General features: G+C 40.5%; 1 protein-coding gene across 3 annotated transcripts in view; it reads left to right on the plus strand.

Annotated features, from left to right (window-relative positions):
* LOC141994034 (glypican-5-like) overlaps nucleotides 1-24,531 on the plus strand; it is a 596,673-nt gene that overhangs the window by 232,837 nt on the left and 339,305 nt on the right. For 2 of the 3 annotated variants that reach the window (XM_074963988.1, XM_074963989.1), the window contains exons 5-6: nucleotides 3,340-3,399; nucleotides 5,474-5,599. In XM_074963988.1, the coding sequence (XP_074820089.1) occupies nucleotides 3,340-3,399; nucleotides 5,474-5,599 (186 nt within the window). The remainder of the gene's footprint in view (nucleotides 1-3,339; nucleotides 3,400-5,473; nucleotides 5,600-24,531) is intronic. The other variant, XM_074963987.1, reaches the window with a different exon arrangement.

Genomic DNA, 24,531 nt, shown 5'->3' on the forward strand with positions numbered 1-24,531 from the left:
GTTATTCATCTGAATGTTATTTACCAGTTTTGCTACTTTGACACTACTGTTACCAGCAATGTAGATCTTGATGCTGAGCTCACTAGTAGAATCAGCAAAGCATCCAAGAACTTTGATCTTTTGCAAGACAAGAGCCTAGAACAATAACAAATTGTCAACTAAAGTGAAAATCTGTATTTATGACTGATGACAAATATGCCGTAAGACTAAACAGCTTTGATATAGATGCTTGCATAAAATTCTTTGAATAAGATGGCAAGACAGGGTGACAAATGTGAAAGTGTTAAATCATGGTGGTATGTCATTCATGGGAACATTGATTTGTAAGAAAAGACTCAGGAAGCTTGGACGTGTCAAGTTAATGCTGGATTACTGGATCCCAAAGAGTGTGCTGTACTCTGAAGCTCACAAAGTGACTAGAAAGAGAGACGGAGTGCTGCATAGATTTTGAGATGCATGCAAAGATCACTTCGTATCTGCGGATGATTCGAAAAGGAATGCAGAATGCTGCTCTGTTTGCTAGAGTCAGCTTGTAGATGGAGCAAGGCATTCTGAGGTGGACTGGATCAAGCTTTTGTGATGACCAGGGACAGAGGAGGAAAGAATCTGCTGCTCAGATTCAGATCATTGCTAGTGCATGGATGTGCCCTACCTGTGGATGGGAGTGTCACTCACACATCGGACTCAGCAGTCATCAAAGAAGTCATCAGCACATACACCGTGCTCTGTAAAGAGCAACAGTACCATTGATCTACTGAGGGATTCCAGAATACTATAAGATAGAGTAGATGTTACTCAGTAAACTAATTAAAAATGCTGATACTCCATCCCTGACCTGGCAACCTACTCAAGTACATACTTAAATTCATCCCAGGACTTCAGTAGGTGCCTAGCTATAAGCACATGCTTTAATCCCTTTGAGTGCAATGGGATTTAAAGATGTGTTTCAAGTTAAGCACATGTCTAAGTCCTGTGCTGAATAGGGATGGGATTCTGAATTGAATCTTTTAATCACATGCTTAGCTCTGGGACATCTCATGCACTTAAAATTAAGCTCATGTGTTAAGTGATCTCCTGATATAACATGTTTGTATTTTGCTGAACTTTTTCTCTCACTAAAATAGATTCCCTAATTCATCTCCGTGTAAATTCAGTTCCTGCACCTTTTTTTCTTAATTCTGCTAAATCTGTTTCCTTTGAGACAATGCACGATGACTGAAATTTGTACAAATACTGCATGGTCTTAGTAAATTTCTAACTCTGAATGTATTTACAACACTACAGCATGAAGAAGATTTATAGATTTAATTACCTTTTTTTTAATTGCACAACACTCTTCAGAGATTAACTGAAACTGGCAACATTGCTGTTGTAGTCATTTTTTAACCTGGAGGTTACTGTAATGTATAGCAGGGATGTCAGGAAAAGTGAAGCTACATGATGATGTAGGAATACACAGAGCCTATATCTCAATCAGTAAATTGGGATTTTATAGTTTATTTCAGCACAAAACACTCTTTGGGCTTGCATCAGAACACTTGGCAAAACGAAAATACCCTCCTTTAATATCTGTTATGTATTTAATATATTTTTCACGCCACTAAACACAGACTGGATACAGATCTACCTACAAATATAGAAATATATTCTGCTTAGCAAAGAAATAAAACATGGCATTTGGTCTCTAATTAGAGAAGGCAGCATTTGAAATCTTACTATGTCAGGGTTTCATTGTTATTTTGTGACCCGGGAGTCTTTTATTTTTATTAAAATAACTAATTTTGAGTTTCTTAAGAAATGTATGAAATCAATTCCACCTATTTGATTTGAATTAAATGTATCTGTTGGCTCTAAGTGTAGGTGTGTTTAATGCTCGAATTTTATCAAAGAGGAAGTACAAAACACATTGTTAATGCCAACTGCAAATCAAATGGCTATGGAGAAGATTAAAACATTTCAGAACAAGTGTTGGTAGTCTGACCCATGCACATAGTGCCCATTGGCCATTTTTTTCCCCAGCATAAGGGCTGCTTTGTGTTTAGCTGGCCTGCTAGGAGCATTACCCCAGTGCAAAGGGGACCCTCTAGTGGCACAGCATGGAACTGGTGTAGCAGTACTCCCATGCCACCATCCCTCCATGTGGTCAGTATGGGAACATGGTGGGTTAATGAGAAAGTGGTCAGGGCATCTCTGCACACTGGCCATCCATGGATGTTATAATGGCTTCTCAGGGCCATTAGCAGTCTCAGTAATTTAGAGCAACCTTCCTTTGCCACCTTATCTCCCAACTCTCTGACTTCCGCTTTGTGCTGCTCAGTGCTGTTGAAAATATAGTCCATTTTCTTCAGTAAAGCTTCACTGGGTATCTAAGGTGCACAAGGGTCTGTGTTGCCTTTTATGTGCATGTATAGCTCCCAACAAAGCCATTGCATTATGCAGAAGTATTGAGGGGTGATTAGACATCCAGAGCCTGATCTCACACTGACTACTCCTGATTTATTCTGGTGTAAATGAGAGCGTCATCAGGCTCCCCACCATATGTGAAATAGTTAATCCAAATATTTCTATACAGCTCAGGATGGCAGAACCACAAAACACATATGTATGCTTGAATCTGGACTGCTAAAAGAGCCATTATCTTGTGGAAATGTGGCCTTTCCTAGAGAGATCCATTTTAGCTGTTTCCTCTGGCATGATCTTGTGAGCTGGCTTTTCTACTTTGGAGGGTGGTTCTTATGCACATGAAGCCCTGTCTCATTCAATGCTATCAGTTGTTGAGTCCCAGAACTGAACAGCACAAAAATCTGTACGTGCATAACCATGAAAAGATTAAACAAATTGCTCATTACCCTGAAAAACGAAGAGTTTCCACTTGTACTTCCTTTTGTGTGGTGCACATTCAAAGCCATTTTTTCCTATCGTTTTCTCATATACATAAGAGCTGACCTGTATTTACAACTTATTCATTCCATATATGGATATGGTAGATTTCAAGTGCATAGAATTTATTTTTAGCATGTTGTTGTATTTGCTGCATTTGTAATTGTAATTTTTGTTTGAAGCTATCTTAGGAAAAAGCTCTTCAGCCACCAGCCTTGATGTTTTTCAGTAATGCATTGACATATTTTTAATTGTATCTATACTTTGGAAAATCTCATGATAGTTTTCCTCATTTGTTTTCGGAGATAATCCTATGCATGTGCTTGATGACCCTTTCTTTCAAATAATTTTTACTTTTTTCTTTGTTTCTCATTTCTTTTCCTCATTTGCCTGAATTCCTGCTTCTCCCCCACCCCCAACCTCTTCTGATTGATGCTTATTCTCCCCGGCCTATTCCAGTTCTCTGCCTCTGAAAGCTTCAAAGAATGACAAATCCAGAAGTTTGAAAAAAATCTCTCGGTAAGAATGAAAACAAGGTGACATATTTTGTTGTCTCTTTGTGTAGCTCATCCAAATTATAAGGCTCTTGGTTCCATTACCAACTCTGATCTAGGAAAGACAGATGTTTGAATACAGCTACTTTAGAAATCAATAATGGTTTATTACCATGTGAACCGTTGGAAAATACAATTTTCCTATTAAAATTTAAATAGCTTATCTTTGTAAGAAATGAAAACAGTAGAAATCAACACATAATTTTATATTTGCTAAGATATTATTTTGAGACTTTGTGTTTATGTATGTGCAACATAACTGAAATCTTTCAAGAATACCAAAGGACTTTACAGCTTTGGGAAAACAGGGTAAGATGAACAGCACACTCTTAGAAGAGTGCACTTTGAGAGAGCAGTGTGTTTGGTAGACTGACCAACCTTCAAGCTAGGCATCTCTGCAACCTTCATACAATGGATAGCCCTTAAGGCGATCCTATGGGGGCAGGTAGTGATGTATCTAAGTCATAGGTTTACTACTTAATTAATTACTGCACCAAGCAGAGAGAAAATGTGTGAGGGGGCGGAAAGGGAGAGGCAGAGGTGCTCATTCCATGCTTGTGAACCCAGAGTGACTGCACAGTTCTGCTAAAATGACATGAATAGGCTCAGATCATGCCTTCCTTAGAACCAAATGATTGCCCTCATGTTAAAACTACAACAGCTGTGTCCCTTCTAGGCTTTAACCATGTGTTAGTTACCCCATAGTAGCTAAAACTTGGTTGTAAAACCTCTTATTACCTAGTGAAAACTAGGCCTAAGAAGGGCTAGAGGAAAAGGAATCCATCCCCCAAACCCATGGTTTGGCAGGAGTGGGTGTCTAGCGACTCTGCTGTGTTTGCTACATCCTGGGGAGTTGAGTATTGCTAAAGGCCCCCTTTGTCCCCAACATAGTAACAAATACCTTGACAACCCCCGTGCAGTGCAACCCACCATATCACCAAACCCCTTGTCCATGGAATGTCCCCCTATACAGCCTGCCCCCTGGAAGCAATTGAACCAGAATGGTTTTGTTGTCTTTCCATACTGCAGTGTTGATGGCATGGGAGAGCAGGAATAGCAACAACTGACCTTTAGAGCGCTAGTTTCAGTCTTTGTGCATGGCTTTGCATCATGTCCAGAATAGTATTTTCATAGCACCAAGGCTTAGACATGAAGGGTACCAGTTAGGAGTACCTAAGGTTACAGAAATACTTCCCATAATCTCACTCCTTGGAATTCTAAATACAGAGAAATACTCTGGTATCTGAGGTAAAGCTGTGGTCATGTTGGTAAATATTTATTTTATATGGTTACCTCAGTAAGACAGGTATAATCATGTATTAGGACATCAGCTGGTTGCCCCGGGAAGGAATTTTTCCCTCCATTCAACATCAGACAACAGGCTATTTGCACTATCCAGACTTTTTGTTTTTCCTCCAAAACATGAAGCACAGGCCACTACTACTGGCAGGGCACCAGACTTGATGAGAGGGAGCATCCTATTTAAGACAAAGCTGACATGGAAGCCAATGGTGGGGTGGTGCTAACCCCCTCTCAACAAGGTTGGGTTTTCTACACTTGAATTGTATGCTCAAGTCACCTAATGGAGGATTGCATGGTTGGTTATAGGTAGCCTTTTCCATCCAGTAATAGCACTGACAGCATCTTAATTAATCACCCCCTGTCTGGGGGGAAGGGTAAAAATATTGACTTTTAGTTATAGACAGAACACATCCATTTAACAGAAAACAAATAATGTTTTCTCTGTTGATACAAAAGCTTTAAATTAAGAATTTTTCAATCCATGTGGGATGCACTAATGCTGTTTGTTAACACTACCTTTTAAACACAATGTAATCTATTAATGCTGTGGTAAATAGGGATGGAGGATACATCAACACCAGGAATACACTTTAAACAAGAGCAAATTAACTTTGCTAGATTTTTTTCTTTTTGAAAGGGATGCAAACTTTTAATTTTACAGAACCATGAACCAAAGATTTAACTTACCCCAGGAATTCACTGCTCTGCTGTTAATTTCTTCTCTTCCTAATTTGTAGAGAGTTCATCAACTACATGAAACGATCCCGAACCTTTTATGCCTCTATAGCAGAAAGGCTGTGTGATGGGGACCTGGTGATGCGGGACAGCTCGACTTGCTGGAATGGAGAGGATGTTGTGGAAAGGTAATTGAGAGAGTCAAATTTTGTACTGAAGATGGACATATTTGCGTAAACAAAACTGGCTTTCCAGATCCTCCTAGTGCTTTAAAAAGCTCTGTATTAGATATGATGCATTGTCTTGAAATGACATATTACTTTATATACTATAAGCAGTTTAATGACCTTCATGATCCTTAAATATCTGATCATTTTATTAACCCAGGAGATCAGGCTAATGGGGTCTTCAAATAGTGTTGTATAATCTCTATGAGGAAAAAAAGCATTTTGAATTATAATGAATTATACAGTGAACTGAAACACTTTCCAAAGAAGACTGAATAACACTGATTTTGGGCCCACTTTTCACACACTGAAGCCCTACAATAACTTGCTGATCCAGTTGCAGATCTTCCTTGCTGGGAGAATAAAGGTCATGCTTTTAACAAAAGTAAGGGCGGAGGGCACGCTAGGTCCAGAAATACCAGATCATGCTGTCTTGATCTTTTTTTAACCCGCATACCAGTAAAGTTTTTCAATGAGGTTAAGTTGTTTGCTTTGAGTTTTGAAAGTAAGAAGAAAGAAGGAAATGGTGCAGCTGTGGTACGTAGATCATTCTGAGTGTGCAGACTACTTTGTTTTATAAGCAAAATGGGAGGGCAAAGAGTATGTACCGCAATTGTTAATTAGACTCCTAAAGTATGCCTATACTGCAATAAACCCCTCACAACTGGCTCAGGTCAGGTGTCTAGGACTCACAGGGCTCAGGCTACAGGGGGGTGAAATTGCATTGTAAATGTTCAGGCTTGAAGTGGAGCCTGAGTTCTGGGACCCTCTGCCTTCATAGGATCCCAGGGTTCCAGAATGTCTACACTGCCATTTTATAGCCCCACAGCCCAAGCCCCACAAGCCTTAGTCCACTGACATGGGCCAGCTGTGGGTGTTTCACTGCAGTGTAGACATACCCCTAGAGTTTAATGAAGTTGGTAGGGTAGGAATGGAACTTTCAGTTGGATGCTCTATTTCTCACCTTGGAGCCTTTCATACCCAGTCTGCCCCCTTCTGGTGGCATAAGTATGTGCTTCTTTGACCTCTTAAACACTATGGCCCCATGTGTTTGTGTAAAACAAAACAAAACAAAAAGCCTTGTCAGCAGACAACAATATTTCATTTCCTAGGCACAATAATTGCTATAATTGCTGAAGTCCGCACTGGCTTCTAGGTAATGGTGGATCCAAGACTTTTGTTTACACTACAGAGAGGACATGAACACTTTTAAAGCTAATGAGGGTCCAGATGGAGGCCCCAACCCTGCAACATGTTGTGCCTAGTCAGATTGCTGCACCCCTGTACACCATGTTGAAGCCAGTCATAAAAGTCAACTCATCCATGTGCTTCACATTACGGGATTGGGGTTCACAGGCTCTATTGTGCCCCTGTACTGTGGAGGTAGTGCAGCTCCAGGTCCTGTGCGCCATCTTCCCTCTGCCCCTTCCAGTCCATGCAGGGCTGGGTGTAAACTTGCCCTCACATTTAGTGAAAAAACTTCCAAACTGAGGAAAGCAAATAACCGGAGCATTACAGAGACTGGCTGATTGAAAGCATAACACCAGTTTCATTTTGTGTACTCTCTGAGCAACTGTGGAACTACAGTAAGATGAGGCCATGCTATGTTTCAGATGAAGCTGAGATACTGGTATCAGCAGCTACCGTCAGGGGACAGGCAGACTAATGTAGATGGATTATTTGTTTCTTTGGAGAATTTGACATTGCATGAAATGGTTTGGTTTTAATCTGAAATATGAGTGGTTCAACCTGCAACATGACAAATGTGACAAATTCAGTTACAGAAATCTAACAAGCACCTCCCACTGAAAAATGACTTGCTATGGTTGTAAAGCGCTTTTCTGTGCTGCGTGCTGATGGCATTACAGTACACACACACATTCAGCATGTTGATGTGCGGCATCTTAAAGACGTGTTTTCTTGCAGCTGGTTCCGATGTTTAGAGCCTTTTGGAATTCTTTGCTGATATTGTTAGTCGGAGTGCTGCTAGAGGAGCACCGCTAGAGCAAAGCCTCTGAAATAATTACGGATGGATAGTCAAGGAGCAGGAATAATGTCTTGGATTGCTGAAGGGAATGCCCTGTGCTGCAAGAGTGGCTTGTACTCCACCAGGTTTGTTCTGATGCTAGGCTACTGTTCAGAGATGGAGAGGGGGCAGGGCTATGGCCTCAGAAACATCCTGGCCTGGCTTGTCCTCTTGGACCCTGAAGTGCCATGATCTGTACAAGATGGTCTCCTGCTTTCCAGTGCTCAGGGAGCACTAGCAACAAAACTATGTTTCTCTCTTTTTTAGTAGCCCAATCCTGCCCTCAACTCTTGTTGGAGGGGCATGTGGTGTAGGTAAAGAGATGCAGAGGGCACTCTTGGGCAGGCAAGCAGTGTGGCATCAACAAGAGAGCAGCCTAAAACCTATTCTGAATTATGCCAGCTACCAACAGCCCTGACAGGTCATAATGGGATTCAGCAGGCAGGAAAGCATAGGGAAGCTCTGGTAGTGCCTGTTCACCCCAGACATCCCCTCTATTCCAGCAGCAGCCGGGAGAGGGTGAGTGCTGGGAAGACTGGCTCCTATGCCACTGGATGATCCATGCAAACCAGAACTGCTGGGCTCTCCCTGCAATGGGAGCTGCTCAGGGTGCAGCACCAACTTTAGGCTCCTATTTTTGAAAACCTTGGCCTCAATCCCAAATGAAATACATTAGGTGAGAAAAATAATTTAGGAATTTGTAGTTCTTTAATATTCTTCATTTGTTCCTCAGGTAATATGAACCAGCTGAAGTCTTTGTACTGAAATTCAGAGTTGGAGATTTAGTTGAATACTGCGTGCAATTGTGGTCGCCCCATCTCAAAAAAGATATATTGGAATTGGAAAAGGTTCAGAAAAGGACAATAAAAATGATTAGGGGTATGGAACGGCTTCCATATGAAGAGAGATTAATAAGACTGGGACTTTTCAGCTTGGAAAAGAAATGACTAAGGGGGGATATGACAGAGGTCTATAAAATCATAACTGGTGTGGAGAAAGTAAATCATCATCATCATGTTCCTATTACGCCTCTGGCATTTAGGGCAGCGACGAAGCTCCTCCACTCCTGTCTGTTTCTGGCAATGGTTCCCCAGCTGTGCCCCAGGTTTTTCAGCTCGACTTCCACAGCTCTTTGCCATGTTGTTTTCGTGTGACCTCATTTTTGCTTGCCTTCAGGTTTCCATCTTATTGCTACTCTGGTGATGGAATCAGTTTCCATCCGAAGCACATGACCAATCCATCTTCAACGCCTCCTGGCAATGATGATGCTCAGACCCTCTTGGCTGCACTGTGTCAATAGATCTTGGTGTTCTGGGCCAAAATATGTGGAGGATTTTTCTGAGGCAGGTTGTATGGAATGAAAACAGTTTGGACATGTCATACTTTCTCATTCCCCAGCATTCTTCACTATAAAGTAGTGTTGAAAGTATACAGCGCTGACAAATCTTGAGTTTGTTTTTGGTGTTGTATTTTGATGATTTTCAGATTGTATTTAAGCTCCTGAAGGTGTTCCTGGCTTTATTGATTTTGTTGGGGATGTCCTGGCTTGTTCCACCATCAGGGTGCTACCCAACTATGTGAATGTTTCTACATTGGTGAGAACATAATCCTCTATGCATACTGGTGATGGTGAGGCAATATTAAGGGCCATGATGTCTGTCTTATTGTGGTTGATTTTCAGTCCAATTTGCTGGCTGAATGCATTGAGTCGAGTTGTTTTTTCTTGTATATGGTGTTGGATATGTGGTAGGAGAGCGACATCATCTGCAAAGTCCAGGTCTTCAAGGGATGAGAAGTGTGTCCATTTAATGCCTCTTGGCATGTCTTCTGTTGTACGCTGCATTACCCAGTTGATGGCAATGTTGAAGAGGATTGCAGACATGACACACCCCTGATGAACTCCTGTTTTGACTTCAAAACTGAGCTCACTGTGATCAACACTGCATGTAAAGTTGAAATAGGAGCTTTTGATGACGTTGATTGTATGGAAAGGAATTCCATATGCCTGCAGAATGCACCATAGGCTGGTCCTGTAAATGCTACCAAAAGCGTTGCCATTGCCATTCTAAGCACTGTTTTATTACGTTTTGTAGAGTGAAGATGTGGTCTGTGCATCCACACACTTTCCAAAAATCAGCTTGCTCTTTTCTGAGAACGCTATCAAATAAGGAGGTGTTATTTATTCCTTCTCATAACACAAGAACTAGGGGGTCACCAAATGAAATGAATAGGCAGCAGGTTTAAAACAAACCAAAGGAAGAATTTCTTCACAAACACACAGTCAACCTGTGGAATTCTTTGCCAGAGGATGTTGTGAAGGCCAAGACTATAACAGGGTTAAAAAAAGAACTAGAAACATTCACAGAGAATAGGTCCATCAAGGGCTGTCCCTAGCCTCTGTCCCTGGCCTCTGTTTGCCAGAAGCTGGGAATGGGCAACCAGGGAAAGGATCACTTGATGATTACCCATTCTGTTCATTCCCTCTGGGGCACCTGGCACTGGCCACTGTTGGAAGACAGGATACTGGGATAGGTGGACCTTTCGTCTGACCCAGTGTGGCCATTCTTATGTTCTAGTTTGGTTTTTGCACTGCTCAGCCATTACTAGAAATATGCAAGTCTGCACACAAAAGTGTCATAAAAGTAAAGTGATTGGGATACAGTTTTTAAAGGAGCTCATGAAAGCGCTTTTTAATCCCAGAAAGAAAGACTCAGGAGAGCCCATATAAAGAGATCATCCAGCATGGAAACAGGCAGAGAGCTATGTCATGTGACAGTATATTTACTTTTGTTAACTGTAAAAGCAATGGGAAAAAACAGTTATTTTAGTCTCTCCCCTCTCATCCCAGCCCAGTGAAATCAATGCTGTAGAATGTGCTTCGCTCTCTCTGTGGGACTCTTTCCAATGTCATTTCTGGTGCTCTGCGTATGAAGATTTTACAGAATAAGATAACATCTACTCTAGGGACAGAAGAGGGTCTTTGAGTCTAGCCATGTCCAGTACTGTTATTGACAAAATGTGTTTCAGTGCATTATAACTCAAGCGGATCGAAAATTTTCCAGATGAATGTTTCTTCCATCGGAAAATGCCAGTTCCTTAAAATCACAAATTCAGTGGGAATGTGTAGATTATGACGAAATTATGTTTTGAGCTGCGTTTTATTTTATATTAGATCATAAATTACAGTGATATATTGTTTCAAAATGTTTTATCAAAACAATACAATTCAGTTGATCTGAAACAATTTTTTTGTGTGGACATTTCATTTCACTGGAAATTTCAAAATGAGATATTTTTGATCCAATCTGAAATTTTGAAATCACCACGTTTCCCATGAAACAGACATTCCAGGTCCCCAACAGCTCTATTTATAACACTATGTGTAAATAGCTTCAATGTAATTGAATAAAAGACTATGGTATCTGGAGATAACTTGGAAATTTAAAATTTAAAGAGCTAAGTGTATGACAAATGATTTGCATGCAGGCTAATTTTGGAGATGTCAGCAATAGTGTAATATTCTAAATAGTAGTTTATAGTGATATAAAAAGAGTCAGGCCCTTCACTGATTAGCACTGGTAGGGTTATAGAAACAGAAATGTAGGGCTGGAAGAGAACTCAAGAAGTCAACCACTCAAGACAGTCTATCCCTCTGTGAGTCTGGTCAGTGCTTCTGTTCCAGGATCCTGCAGTGCAAGAGGCATACTGCAGGATGCACATTAAGTGCTTGTAAAAAATTTTCAAACAAAATAATTTTCTGCCCCCAAAGTCGGGCCTCATAGAAAATTATTACAGGAAAACTTTGTGTTCAATGAATTTTTTTCCATTTTTTAGTGGAAGGCTTCTAAAATAAATTAATTGTTTTGTTTGATTCCAAATCTGAATTTTTCCTTTGGTTTTTGATAACCCCCAAAATATTCCAAATACTGGAAGCTAAGAACATTTGGAAAAGTTATATGGTGGTAAAGTTGCAGTGATTCATTTTTCCTCTTGACAATCGGTAAGTTTTGAAAAGTTGATAGAGAGAGGGAGGGAGAGAAAAGAGGAACAAGTGGGGGTTGAAAGGGGAAAAGAAAAATCTGAAATGTTGAAAACATTTCCCTTTCCAAAGCCCAAGTACAATGGAAATTTTGATTCATATCTAAAATGTCCACTCCAAAATGGAAAAAATTTCAAATGAAAATTGTTCATTCAAAATTTTTGGCAGGAAAAAAAATGTGTTTTTCAACCAGCCCTGTGCACATGGCAGTAAAAGAGGAGAATGTACCTCAGGTCATGTGTGTTGCTGACAATGCTACATGTAATAGCTGGTTGGGGAGGTTGATGTGCCCCCTTGCTGGCAAATATAGCTTCTTTCAGAACCTAACAGGCTGGCATAGTAGCCAGTTCTTCCTCCTCATGCCCTCTTCAGCCATGAGTAGAAATATTGCCTTACTACTTGCCTGAAGATTCATTTCATTAATGCTCTTTCTCCCTTCCCAGTACACCAGAACTGCCAGGGTAAGATTTCTTCGATAATAAATAGCACTGATCCCAAAATATAGACTTACTGCTGTATCAGATAATAGAGCTCCAGTATTAATATGGTGGGATCTCTTTTGAACCTTAGCTTGACGTTACTCAGCCTATGAAACTGGCAGCCATCCCAGTTTTTATTTCCTTGTCCCTTCTTGTATTTCATATGGATATCTGGAAACTGAGCAATATTTATTTATGGCATACACTAATTGACATTCAGGCTCTTTGGGAAAAATAAATACAATGCTTACATTATTTATAACACACAAATGCAACATAAAACACCACGAGACGGTCTTCAAAAATGGGCTGGTACATCAATCAGCAGATATAGCTGACTGTTAAGTTCTACCAAATGATCTGGTGTGCAACATTCACACTGTAATGTCTCATTCTATTGTAGCTTTCTAGATCATGTCTGAGACTTGAAATGACCATACCATGATGTAATATGATGGCAATGTAAAAAAGTTAGCGTTGTGTCAATATATTTTTTTATGAATTTCTATGAAGAAAAAATGTTTGAGACTGAGTGTTTTGTGCAGATTTGTGACTAGGCAAGGGCATGCTGTTCAGATGAGCAACAAAAGACAGCCCCACCAATGACCTCCAAGCCGATGCACTAGGGCCTTCATAGGTTATGGAATGACACCAGTAGGAGTAAGCTTTCTCTCCCCCACTTGCCACTAACACTATCCTGCCTGCAAATAGAGGTGTTTCTTGTGGGAAGGAAGGTTTCACGATTATTTCATGAAACCTTGTGGGAAAAAAGTCTGTCTATAATAATCACAGGGTATTTGTATGCCCCCAACCCTTAGTGTAGTACCTCACAACACCCCTATGAGGAACTTTCTGTGATTTGCAAATACTTCTTCCTTGCTGCTGTTTGAAACTCAATCCCTTTATTCTTTTTAGGTAGGGTCTCTCATCAATCACTAGAGGATTCTGCCTCTCTTTGCCCCACTTACCAACCAGCAGGGTAAAAAGTCTCAATACATTTTGAAGTGGACTGTAAAGGCCCAGTCCTACAAGGGGCTGGCTTCACTGGGAGCTGAGAACGTAGATTATCAGGCTGTGTGTATAGGCCTAGTTATTGTTAGTGAAGAGAGGGATCAGAGACTGGCGCGATGATTTTCAGCACTGGGTGCCTAAAGTTCAGCTCTTGAGTCCATGGGCATTCAGAGGGAACTACAATGTGCTAATCTGTTATGAAAATTGTACTTATGTAGGTCCCTAAGGGCCTTATCCAAAGCCTCAGTAGGAGGTTTTCCATCGGCCTCATTTGGATCAGATCCCAAAAGAAAAACATAGGAACCTAACTTCCTATGGTCTTGGTATATAGTTGAACTATCTTTTCTGATGCAGTCCTTTTTATGTGGCTGGAGAAAGCAAAAGTAGCCCAGCTGGTACACTCTTGGTCCAGGTGCACTGTAGAGATTCTCTGGTGATACTCTCTGAGGAATTCAGCATTTTAGTAGGATGTACAGGTACTTAGAATAGGTACACTATGCTGAAATTAGACAGTCTGTAACCTGATCTTAGATTATGTATTAATTATATTGATTACTTAAGAATCTCCAGTTATCACTTGGAGGGTAGACAGGTTCTTGCCCCAAGATCAGGCCCAGTATTATTTAAATTATTATATAGTTGGGAACCCTGATTGCACAGTTGCAACACTCACAATATAGGAACTCTTTTATATTTACGAGTACAGTTTATCATATACTCACACCATCCCTTGTAGAACAACCTGAAACATTAGCCATCATCTTCCTCATCACCTTCCCCATCATCACCAGTAGCCATCATTCTGGCACCTCCCAAGGACTACATCTCTTTTTCCTACTGCCCCTAGGCTGGGACGCCACTTTTATAATATGTTACAGTGACGCCATGATGTTCAATGTATACAGTGTTCAGTAGGGGATTTTTCCCTTCTCCTTATTTGTATTTCCTCACCTCACTAATGTTGGAGTGTCTTTTTCCTATAGGTTAGTATTTCAATTATCTCAATTTATTATATACATCAGTTCGTTATCATAGCCCTTTTGTGGTTGGATATCACATTAGTTATTTCTGTCCTAACTGGTTATTTCAGTTCTTTCCAAGTTCTAAGTTGTGGCATACCTGTTAAGTTTAAAAGGGTATGAACTTAGGAAAGCCCCTATGCCAATCTGCTTTAATGCATACTCTATGTTAAACGTCACAGTCATGCATGGACCTTATGCTTTAGCTCCATTTATCTAGGTGAAAGGCCCCAGACATATGAATTACTGCTGAATATAATGCAAAGCAGAATATAATGCAAAGCAGTAAATATAATGAAGGCAAGCTAGCCCACTGGGCCACAGTAGCAGTGAATATAATAAAGCAAACTCGCCCACTGGGCTACAAGTTATTTTAGCAATGTTTGTGCAGTTTCCATTTCAAGGCAGAAGATGCAGTAATATATATTAATCAAACACAATTAATCTAAATCTAAAACAGTTGAACAATTGTGAATAAATTTGGTGTTCATTAAAGTGAAGTACTAGTGCAGCTGACTGAGCCAGGCATAATACAGACAGGCATTATGCACATTTCCCCCTGTCGCTGTGCCAGCGGGCCTCAAAGTCTCTCTGATTCTAGAGCCAGACCTATCTAGAATAATGAATCATGCCACATTGTAACTACTCATGCCATGTCTTTGCAGTATGGCTAAATAGTTCCTAGGAGGACACAACCTCCCTCTTTTTCACATGTGACCTAAACTGATGAATACACTGTGGAAAGGCATCGTTATTACTTAAATGTTGCAGTCTTGTGGATTCCAATGCAGGGTTTGGCACGAACCAATGAGAACTGTGAAATTACTGCTGACATATTGGATCTGATGCCTTTACTGATCAAGTCCTCGTGGCTGCTTTTACAATTAAAAAAACCACCACATAATTACCATTTTCTTATAGTGACATTGCAATAAGCTAAAGAACAGTGTTGCTGTTCCTACACAGAGAGAAAACACGAGTAGGGGAAAATCCTAGTGTAATTGGCTTCAATGGGAGCTGCAGATAATCAGCACTTCTGAAAATTAGGCCACTTGTATTTAGGTGCCTAAATATGTCTTTAAATCCCTAACTTAGGCACCCAAATTTGAAAATTTTGGCTTTACTTGCTTCATGCTTCAGATAATACAGATCTCACAAGGGTGTTGTGAAGCTATAATTAGTGTTTGCAAGGCATACAGAAATCCTGTATCAGATGCTGTGTAAATTAGTTCATATTATACCCCGGTAGAATTCTAGCAGCACAGTGCCCTCTAACACCCTGCTTGTGCAATGGCTCCATGGCACTCTGCCTCTGAGACAGCAAGGCATCATGAACAGCCCTCCTGGCAGCCCCTGTCTACTCTCTGGAAATCTCCCATCCCGGTACTGATGCATGTTGACACTGCTCAGTTTGTGAGCTCTAGTGGGATCGCAGCATGTATTGGCATGGCTGCAGGTGGTAACCCAAATCTAGACTACCTCTGTGGCTGCTTTTGAAGCTACTTTTTCAATTACACAGGCGTATTAGAGCATAGTGAACCTTCAGATAGGTCTGGGTAGTGGAAATGAAAGCTTTCAAGTTCTACAGGGAATTGTTCCTCAGATGGAGAAAATCCATAATCATGGGCAGGATGTAGAGTCGTTTTGTATGGTCTTTACTGATCAAAGTGATGTGGTATTTCTGTGTCAACCCCACTTTTAAACTAATGTCCCAGTAGAAGAGTCACGATTGTTAAGGTGTATAAGATTAAAATTCAAAATGATCTGGGCAAACTGGAGAAATTGTCTGAAGTAAATTGGATGAAATTCAATAAGGAGAAATGCAAAGTATTACACTTAGGAAGGAACAATTAGTTGCACACGTACAGAATGGGAAAAGACTGCCTAGGAATGAGTGCTGTGGAAAGGTATCTGGGGCTCAGAGTGGATCACAAGCTAAATATGAGTGAACAGTATAACAACACTGTTGCAAAAAAAGCAAACATCATTCTCAGATGTATTAGCAGGAGTGTTGTAAGCAAGACACTTGGACATTTTGCAAAAGTCTCAAGCAATCTAAGACCATTCATTCCATCATAACATTTCAGTAGTGCTAAGATGAGTGCTTTAGTTTACTGGAGACATAATGGGCTTTGGTGGAGTGAATCTCTAGAGAGGAGAGCAACTGAAGTGGTTATTGTAGTGCATTGAGCTACAGTATGTATTAGCAATGACTAATCTAATGGAGTGAAAAAATAGTAGACTGTATCAAGAAGAACTGAATGTTACTTAGGGCTTGGCTACACTTACATTTTACAGCGCTCTAACTTGCTGGCTCAGGGGTGTGAAAAATCACCCCCCTGAGTGCAGCAAGTCAGAGTGCTTTAAGGCGCTAGTGTAAACAGGATCAGAGCGCTTGGAGCTAATCCCCTCATGGAGGTGGATTACCAGGAGCGCTTTGAAGTTTCCAGTGTAGCCATGCCCTGAGATTTTTCTGGTTTTCCACAGTCATCTAAATATTTCCAAAGTAAATGAAATGCTGCCCTAAAATCTGGATAATTATTCAGGATTTCACAGTGCTCCCTTCTGGCCAGTCCATCCAAAAATATTTTCAAACTTTTATTTGTGGTTCAAAACCTAATATCTTGGACCCGCAGTCTTGCTTCCATTTAAATAAATTAGAATTTTCCCATGGGAACAAGAGCAGGACACTAATCATTAAATAAAATAAAAAGCACTGCTCAATTTAGGACCAAAAATGAAAGCATTCATAATATTAATCGAATTACACTTAAATCAGAAATTACTAGGAAAAATCCTCACTCTAAAACATTAATATTTGACTTTGAGGTAATTTTTGTTGCTTTTATCTTCCCGGAAAGAGCAACAGTTGCAGTAAAACACTTTCCTGGTCATATTTTTATCAATTGTAAAATGTCAGGACTGAAACTTACAAACCTTACTCTGTCATATGGTTTTGACACCTGCTTATATGAAACTGCTACATTTTGAACATTGCAAGTCAGCACTTGCAGTCATAACATTGTGTTATCACAGTCTCTGTGCATTTGATGGATGTCACAGACACTACAGTTTTCAATAAGTAGAATGTTATAAGTTTGTAGTTGATTTTCAAGAGATCTAGAGTAAAAAGCCATTGGAAAAGTAAATGGAGTTACAAATTATATAATATAATCAAACACTGAGCATGTGCTTCTTATTTTAAATGAAAAGGGAATTTTATGGCTTTACTAAAGTTTATGTTCTTAATTAAAGATTAAGAGCAATTATGATCCTGGATCCTGCGATTGTTTCCACTAAGGCAGACCAGGTATCTGCCTGCACTCTGTGCTAGTGGCTCCAACTGCAGGATCAGGGCCATAATTCAACTTGGGATATAAAGTCCCACTATCTCTGAATCATGCAAAACTCCCATTAATTTCAATAGGAGTAGGCATGGCCTTCATTTAGGAAAATGTGCTGTTTAGCTTGTTGAACCCTTTTGCTGATGTCAGATCTTGTTTAAATTAGCGAGGAATGAAACTCAAAAGATCCCAGCAACTTGATTCAATTTGCTTCTTCTTTTTTTTTTTCTTTGGTCTGGAAATTGGGTTGGAAAAAAACAGGTTCACTCAAGATTTTTCAGGGCTTCCAGGTTTCAACAAGGTCAGAAATACCCAAAGAATCACCTTTCGATATTTTCATGTGTCTGGCTCTAGGTCCAGAGAAGACAAGGAAGTGCAGAGGGGTTTTGTTTTGTGTTTTTGTTTTTTAATGATAAATTACTGAGTCTCTTTATATCAACTTTACATATGGTTTGATTTTGGACAAAACTTAGGCCAGTTCTCTCTCAATTTGAACCAGTTTGCCCACATCATGAGGTGTATGAACCCCACACTGGCAGTGACACGGTAAAGGGGAGCCAGAGAGCCAGAGGCAAAAGTAAGAAACAGCCCTGGGAAGGATCATAAGAAACAGGCCCTACTTGCTTATCACAAGGGCCTCAGGCTGGAACCCGAGGAGAAGGCGGGCCTGGGTTCCCCTTATGACCCTCCTAACAATGGGTGGTATAAGCCTCTGGAGTGAGGGAACAAGGACTATGGAGCCCAGATCAGGGCTGAAGTCCAGGTGCAGAAGAACTAAGACATCCTGCTCCGTTTGGAGTTTTTGCTACCCTGGAGGGGATGAGGCTCGCTGTCTGTAGTAAGAAGGAAGCTCTGGAGTGAGGGAACAAGGACTATGGAGCCCAGATCAGGGCTGAAGTCCAGGTGCAGAAGAACTAAGACATCCTGCTCCGTTTGGAGTTTTTGCTACCCTGGAGGGGATGAGGCTCGCTGTCTGTAGTAAGAAGGAACAGAGTAGCTGCCAGCAGGGGCGACAGACACAGAAGGGCTGCTACACTATGCCTAGCCACAAGAGAGCACACTAGCTAGTGAGTAAACCTTCTACAGTCCATCTCTAATTTAACGGGACACTGTCAACTTGACATGTAGTCAATTAAAAAGAGCATTTAAAGCATACTATTTTCTAGGTAGTGCACCCGCCTGCAGTCTCCTTGCCAATCATATTTTCCTAATATTTTTTAAATTCTCTCCCCTGTTGCTGTGTGAAAGACAGATACCAGCAACACAAACAGTGAAACCGACTATATTCAAAGGGTGGTCAAATACACAAAGAGAATCAAATGAAAAAGTGAAGATAATGTGGGTATTTCTCCCACCCCCTGTCCCATCCCCTGGTAATCTCTTTCTGTTCTAGGGATCTTAGGTGTTACTCATAACAATAGCAGGTAAAATCCTTTCAGACGTGATTTTTGAGTTGCCCACTACCAGTTAAATCCACCAGGAACCACTAGCTTCATTACTATTTTTATCCTGAGATCAGTTCATGTATATGCTACAGAGCTCAGTAATGTGCCTAAGGTATAAATAACCTTTGTAAAAATGCTTAAAGCTTGTAATTTTTTTGGTTATTTTTCTGTCTATTTCTCCAGGCTCCTTTCGTCTGCCAGGCTCAACAGAAGTTTCACATTGAAGCATCTGTTTAAATAGCTAAATCAGGAATTTAAAGTTTGGCTCTACTCAGAAAAGTGATTATTAAATAATGGCTTGGGGGTAGGGGAAATCTACATTTGTTGCCTCTCAGTGATTTCAAGGTGAAATTTCCTGAGTTCACAATTTAAGTCTTTTCTAACAGCCAAGCCCATGCACGCTCAGCCTGGAATCTAAAAGTTAAGTTGAGTTCTTACTAAATTATGTTTCATCACCAGTCATAGAGATTCTGCAAGCCAAATTCTGTGTTTACTTAAAACATATGTCAATGCAACTACGTCTCTCCGGGGTGTGAAAAAATCACACCCCAGAGAGACATACTTATGCCAACCTAAGACCCAGTGTAAACACTGCTAGGTAGATGGAAGAATTCTTCTGTCAACCTAGCTGCTACCTCTTGAGGGGGTGGATTTACTACAGCGACTGAGAAACTCCCTCCATCACTGTAACAAGTATCTACATTACAGCGGTGCAGCTGCAGCCCTTGTAGTGTAGAAATGCTCTTAGTTACACCTGTGCAACCCTATTAACCTTCAGTAAGATTATGCAGATGTAGTAACCCTGTCACTGGAAATTAATTAACAACGTACAAGCCAGGCTAGTATCCTGCTTCTCACTCTTCCATCTCTGTATCAGCTCTGTAGTGCGATCAGGAATGAAAAGTAGTAAAAATCTATTTGTCACTTCAGTCAGCAGTTTTGTCTCTTAATACCTCTGATTTCTAGGCAGAAAAGAGGCTATTTCTACATCACCACTTTTCAGAGTAGACCCACCTTCAGTGTGCTCCAGATGTAACCACTGGAATTAAAATTCACAGAAAAACAGCCATGCTGCCCAGTCACTGGTGATAAGTGGGGGGAAGCAATATACCATCATGATGGCTTCTGTATCACTCCTTCCTTCTCACATACTCCTTCCCCCCACTTTATTACCTCTCTTTGGAATTTTGTATGTCATGGAGCCCTTGAGGTGCTCCTGATTCCAGCTGTCTATGGATCATTGCATGGGTCATTAGAACCCCTGTGGGGGAAGAGGGCATGATGCATGCCACAGAAGGAACTGATAAATCAGGGTGACTTGCTTTTCAAAGATTCTGCTTTTAAAAATGCTGTGTTTTTTTGTGATCTGAGAACTTGCCTTGTCCCTTCTGTAATTTTTCTAAGGCACTAGCAAGCATAGAGAAAAGGGAGACAAAATCCTTTTAAGCCTCCGTAGCATCACGATATTTAAAATGTGTTAAGCCTGTTCTGCTCTTCAATGCTAGCAATTTTTGGAGATTACCCATTGCTGGAAGCTGCAAAATACTTTATTCATAAGAAACAACCCAAACTTTATATTGTTACTTCCTAGTATAGCAGAAAAAACGTACTGCACGCCTTGTGTTGGAAATGGACACTGAGAAATACATTTGCCTAATCTGACTGATAGAATGATGCAGAGCTGTGTAATTCCAATATTCCTTGGACAGAATGCTATGCAACTTCTATACTAATCCTTCCATAGAGATAAAGAAGGAGCTGGAGAAAATGTATGCACTTTATTTTAAATCGCCAAAATTGGATGGGAGATATAGTATACCATGGTTTAACCACATTTTCAATGTAGTTAGGGGACATCACAGTTTTGCCACTGCCATTTAGTCAGCCTTTATTGGCTTCAAGAGGCAAATCCTCAACTAGTGTAAATCAGTGGACTTCCATTGGCTTCAATGGACCTGAACCAGTTTACACTAACTGAGGATCTGGCCCTGAAATTCCAAAGAAACTGAAGAGAGTGGCTAATAGTATTTTGTGCTACTGTGCTGGTCTTTAAGCAGTATGGTGCAGAGCATGGCTGGGACCAGGGCAGGAACTGTTACTGAATTGCAGTTTGTTCTCTGGCCTGCTCCTGGAGTAGTGGAACTGTGCGCTGCTCCTGAATCAAGGAAGATGATACATTTACAATCTAGCCCTTTTTGTGTATTATTGTACCCTTTAAAATGTACAGTCAGTCCCAGTTGGGTTATGCTGAATAATTAACACAGTTTACGTGACTATGACAACCTCTGACTTATTACAGCTTTTTGAATATAGCTTTGCATTCTCTTCGGGCAGGCCAAGTTCAGACCTGATGCTAGTGAGAGAAACTCCAGTGAAGTCAAACCCGCTCATGCCAAATCTGAATTGGACCCTGTTTTCCCCCAAACTCTGTTAAAAATGAATCTTCCTTGACGGGTTTTAAATATGTAATTTCATAGAATCATAGAATATCAGGGTTGGAAGGGACCTCAGGAGGTCATCTAGTCCAACCCCCTGCTCAAAGCAGGATCAATCCCCAATCAAATCATCCCAGCCAAGGCTTTGTCAAGCCTGACCTTAAAAACTTCCAAGGAAGGAGATTCTACCACCTCCCTAGGTAACGCATTCCAGTGTTTCACCACCCTCCTAGTGAAAAAGTTTTTCCTAATATCCAACCTAAACCTCCCCCACTGCAACTTGAGACCATTACTCCTTGTCCTGTCCTCTTCTACCACTGAGAATAGTCTAGAACCATCCTCTCTGGAACCACCTCTCAGGTAGTTGAAAGCAGCTATCAAATCCCCCCTCATTCTTCTCTTCCGCAGACTAAACAATCCCAGTTCCCTCAGCCTCTCCTCATAAGTCATGTGTTCCAGACCCCTAATCATTTTTGTTGCCCTTCGCTGGACTCTCTCCAATTTATCCACATCCTTCTTGTAGTGTGGAGCCCAAAACTGGACACAGTACTCCAGATGAGGCCTCACCAATGTCGAATAGAGGGGAACGATCACGTCCCTCGATCTGCTCGCTATGCCCCTACTTATACATCCCAAAATGCCATTGGCCTTCTTGGCAACAAGGGCACACTGCTGACTCATATCCAGCTTCTCGTCCACTGTAACCCCTAGGTCCTTTTCCGCAGAACTGCTGCCTAGCCATTCGGTCCCCAGTCTGTAGCTGTGCATTGGGTTCTTCCGTCCTAAGTGCAGGACCCTGCACTTATCCTTATTGAACCTCATCAGGTTTCTTTTGGCCCAATCCTCCAATTTGTCTATGTATATAAAGAAGTTTTTAGTCATGGGCACTTATATTATTTGAAGAGAGAATGTGATAATTTCCTCTTGGCAAAATAGATCTTTTGGAATAAGGGATCAGATGCTGTGTGTCTTGGCTCTGGCGGGCAGCTTGTCAGTGGAGGCATATTAGAATTGTCAGGGCCACTTAAGTATCTAGAGAATACTGCTTTCTCTTCTTCCTGAACTGATTTTTTCACTGATTACTGCAGTAGATCATTTAAGTAGCAAAAGACAACAAAAGGCCCTGTTCTTTCTTTCTCTGCATAAGTAATGAATGAATACAGTATTTCACTTATAATTTGATTGTATTTTCTGTTTTTAAGTGTTAATATTTGTTCCGTGATTGTACAGTGCCTAGCACAATGTGGTCCTCCTCCATGGCGGGGGCTGCTAGATGCTACCACAGTGCGAATAATTAATAATCATAATCATAAAAATAAATAATTATCCTGTCAATTCGAATGAGAATTGCTATACAAAAAATATTGGAGCTTTCAGATGGCCTATTTGTTGTCAAAATATAACTTGAAAAATTAAGAGCCGTGTCCTAAAGATTGTCCCACCGAGATTTTCAGGCAAGTGTATGTGTGGGAATGTACTGTCTGCACTATAGTTCAATCTGTTTGGCCCTCTACTCCCTGCAATGATGTGTGTCCTTAAGGGCACATGGAGAGAGCACAAGGACTGCAATTGCCCCTGGTCCTTGCTTGGGGTGCACTAAAGGTAGTAGTGGAAAGCTCCTTGTGGCCTTTCCCTCTGTGCATCTGCATAAGAGAAAGGGAGAATCTGACCCCAAATTAGCCAGATATATCATGTCTATATAGGAAAGTTGCACCAGTTTAACTTGAATTGGTTTTTAAATCAATATAATGAAACCAGGGCAAACCACTGTGTGGACAGTATTATTCCAGTTTGAGAGGCTTTGTTTTTCAGTTTAGTTTAAACCTGTTCCCAACTGACTTAAGCTATGTTGAAAAACCCCACTCATAAACCAAAAGAAGAGCATCCACACAGGGTTTGCACTGCTTTATCGAAATGGGTTTAAATTACAGACACCTAAGATTAAATTACAGACATCTAAGACTGTACCAGTGAACTTTCCTATGAAGACAAGACCCTACAATATGAAGAAAACAGAGAAAGGAACAGGGTTGAGAAGACAGTTTTTTAAAACAAATATAAAGAATGTGTCATATTACACAGGGAAGAAACCTCCTGAGTTGTGCTATGTGCACATGGAGACTGAGGTAATACAAGAGGAACTGGGAATCAGTACAGAGATGGAAGCTATTGGCGGAAAGCAAACGATTAAGGTGGGTTTTGAGGTAGTCTTGAGCAGTTCATGCTGAGATACCATATACTGGGAGCCAGCTCATCTGGACACAAGAGGCCAAATTCTGATGTCAGTTACACTGGGGGTAAATCCACAATTACTCCAGTGAAGTTACTCTGGATTTACACTGGTGTAACTGAGATCAGAAATCCAGCTTTGGGAGTCTAGGATCATTTTGACAAGATGGTAAGGGTTAAATTAAGGATATGTTGAATGTCCCTCTGACCCTCGTTATGTCAGGCATTTGGCAAATTATTCCAAAATGGCATGCTTTTAAATGATATATATTTTCTGGTGACCTTTAAGCTTTTGAGGATCATGCTACCAGCAAGCTAACAAGTTTCAGTGCATAGCTGAATTACTTAATAGCTGTCAGATGCACTGGAAAAAGGAGAAGCCTGCATTATATGCCATTTTTACAAGGCAAGAGACTTCATTGATGCCAGAAAGGGACAATTACATTTTAAACCCAGAGCTTTATGCACAGTATGGGATTAGTCCTATTCCTTACTTTGGATTAATAAACTACAGTACTTTCATTAAAATACATGTGGTGTACATAGTGCCTTCACAGAGTGCTGTTTTAATTTGCATCTACTTTTAAAAGAAGGTACTTACAAAAGTCATCACTCATCTGAAATATAGCATTTCCAAATAATTGTATCAACACTAGGAAATAGATATGTGGACAGTGTGATATATTTGTCTGTACTTTTTTCCAATACAATAGAATGTGCCAAGTCCAAACCGAAACAGGATTTAAAAAGGCATGTTGCAGCTTCAGGTTAGGAACAGAAAGTATGGTCCAAAATATTATTTTAAAATCACAAAAAAGAAACTGTTCCTATCCATTTCACTTATACAAACATATAAAGAAAACAAT

This window comes from Natator depressus, chromosome 9 (genome assembly GCF_965152275.1).
Source record: "Natator depressus isolate rNatDep1 chromosome 9, rNatDep2.hap1, whole genome shotgun sequence".
Taxonomy (NCBI): domain Eukaryota; kingdom Metazoa; phylum Chordata; order Testudines; family Cheloniidae; genus Natator; species Natator depressus.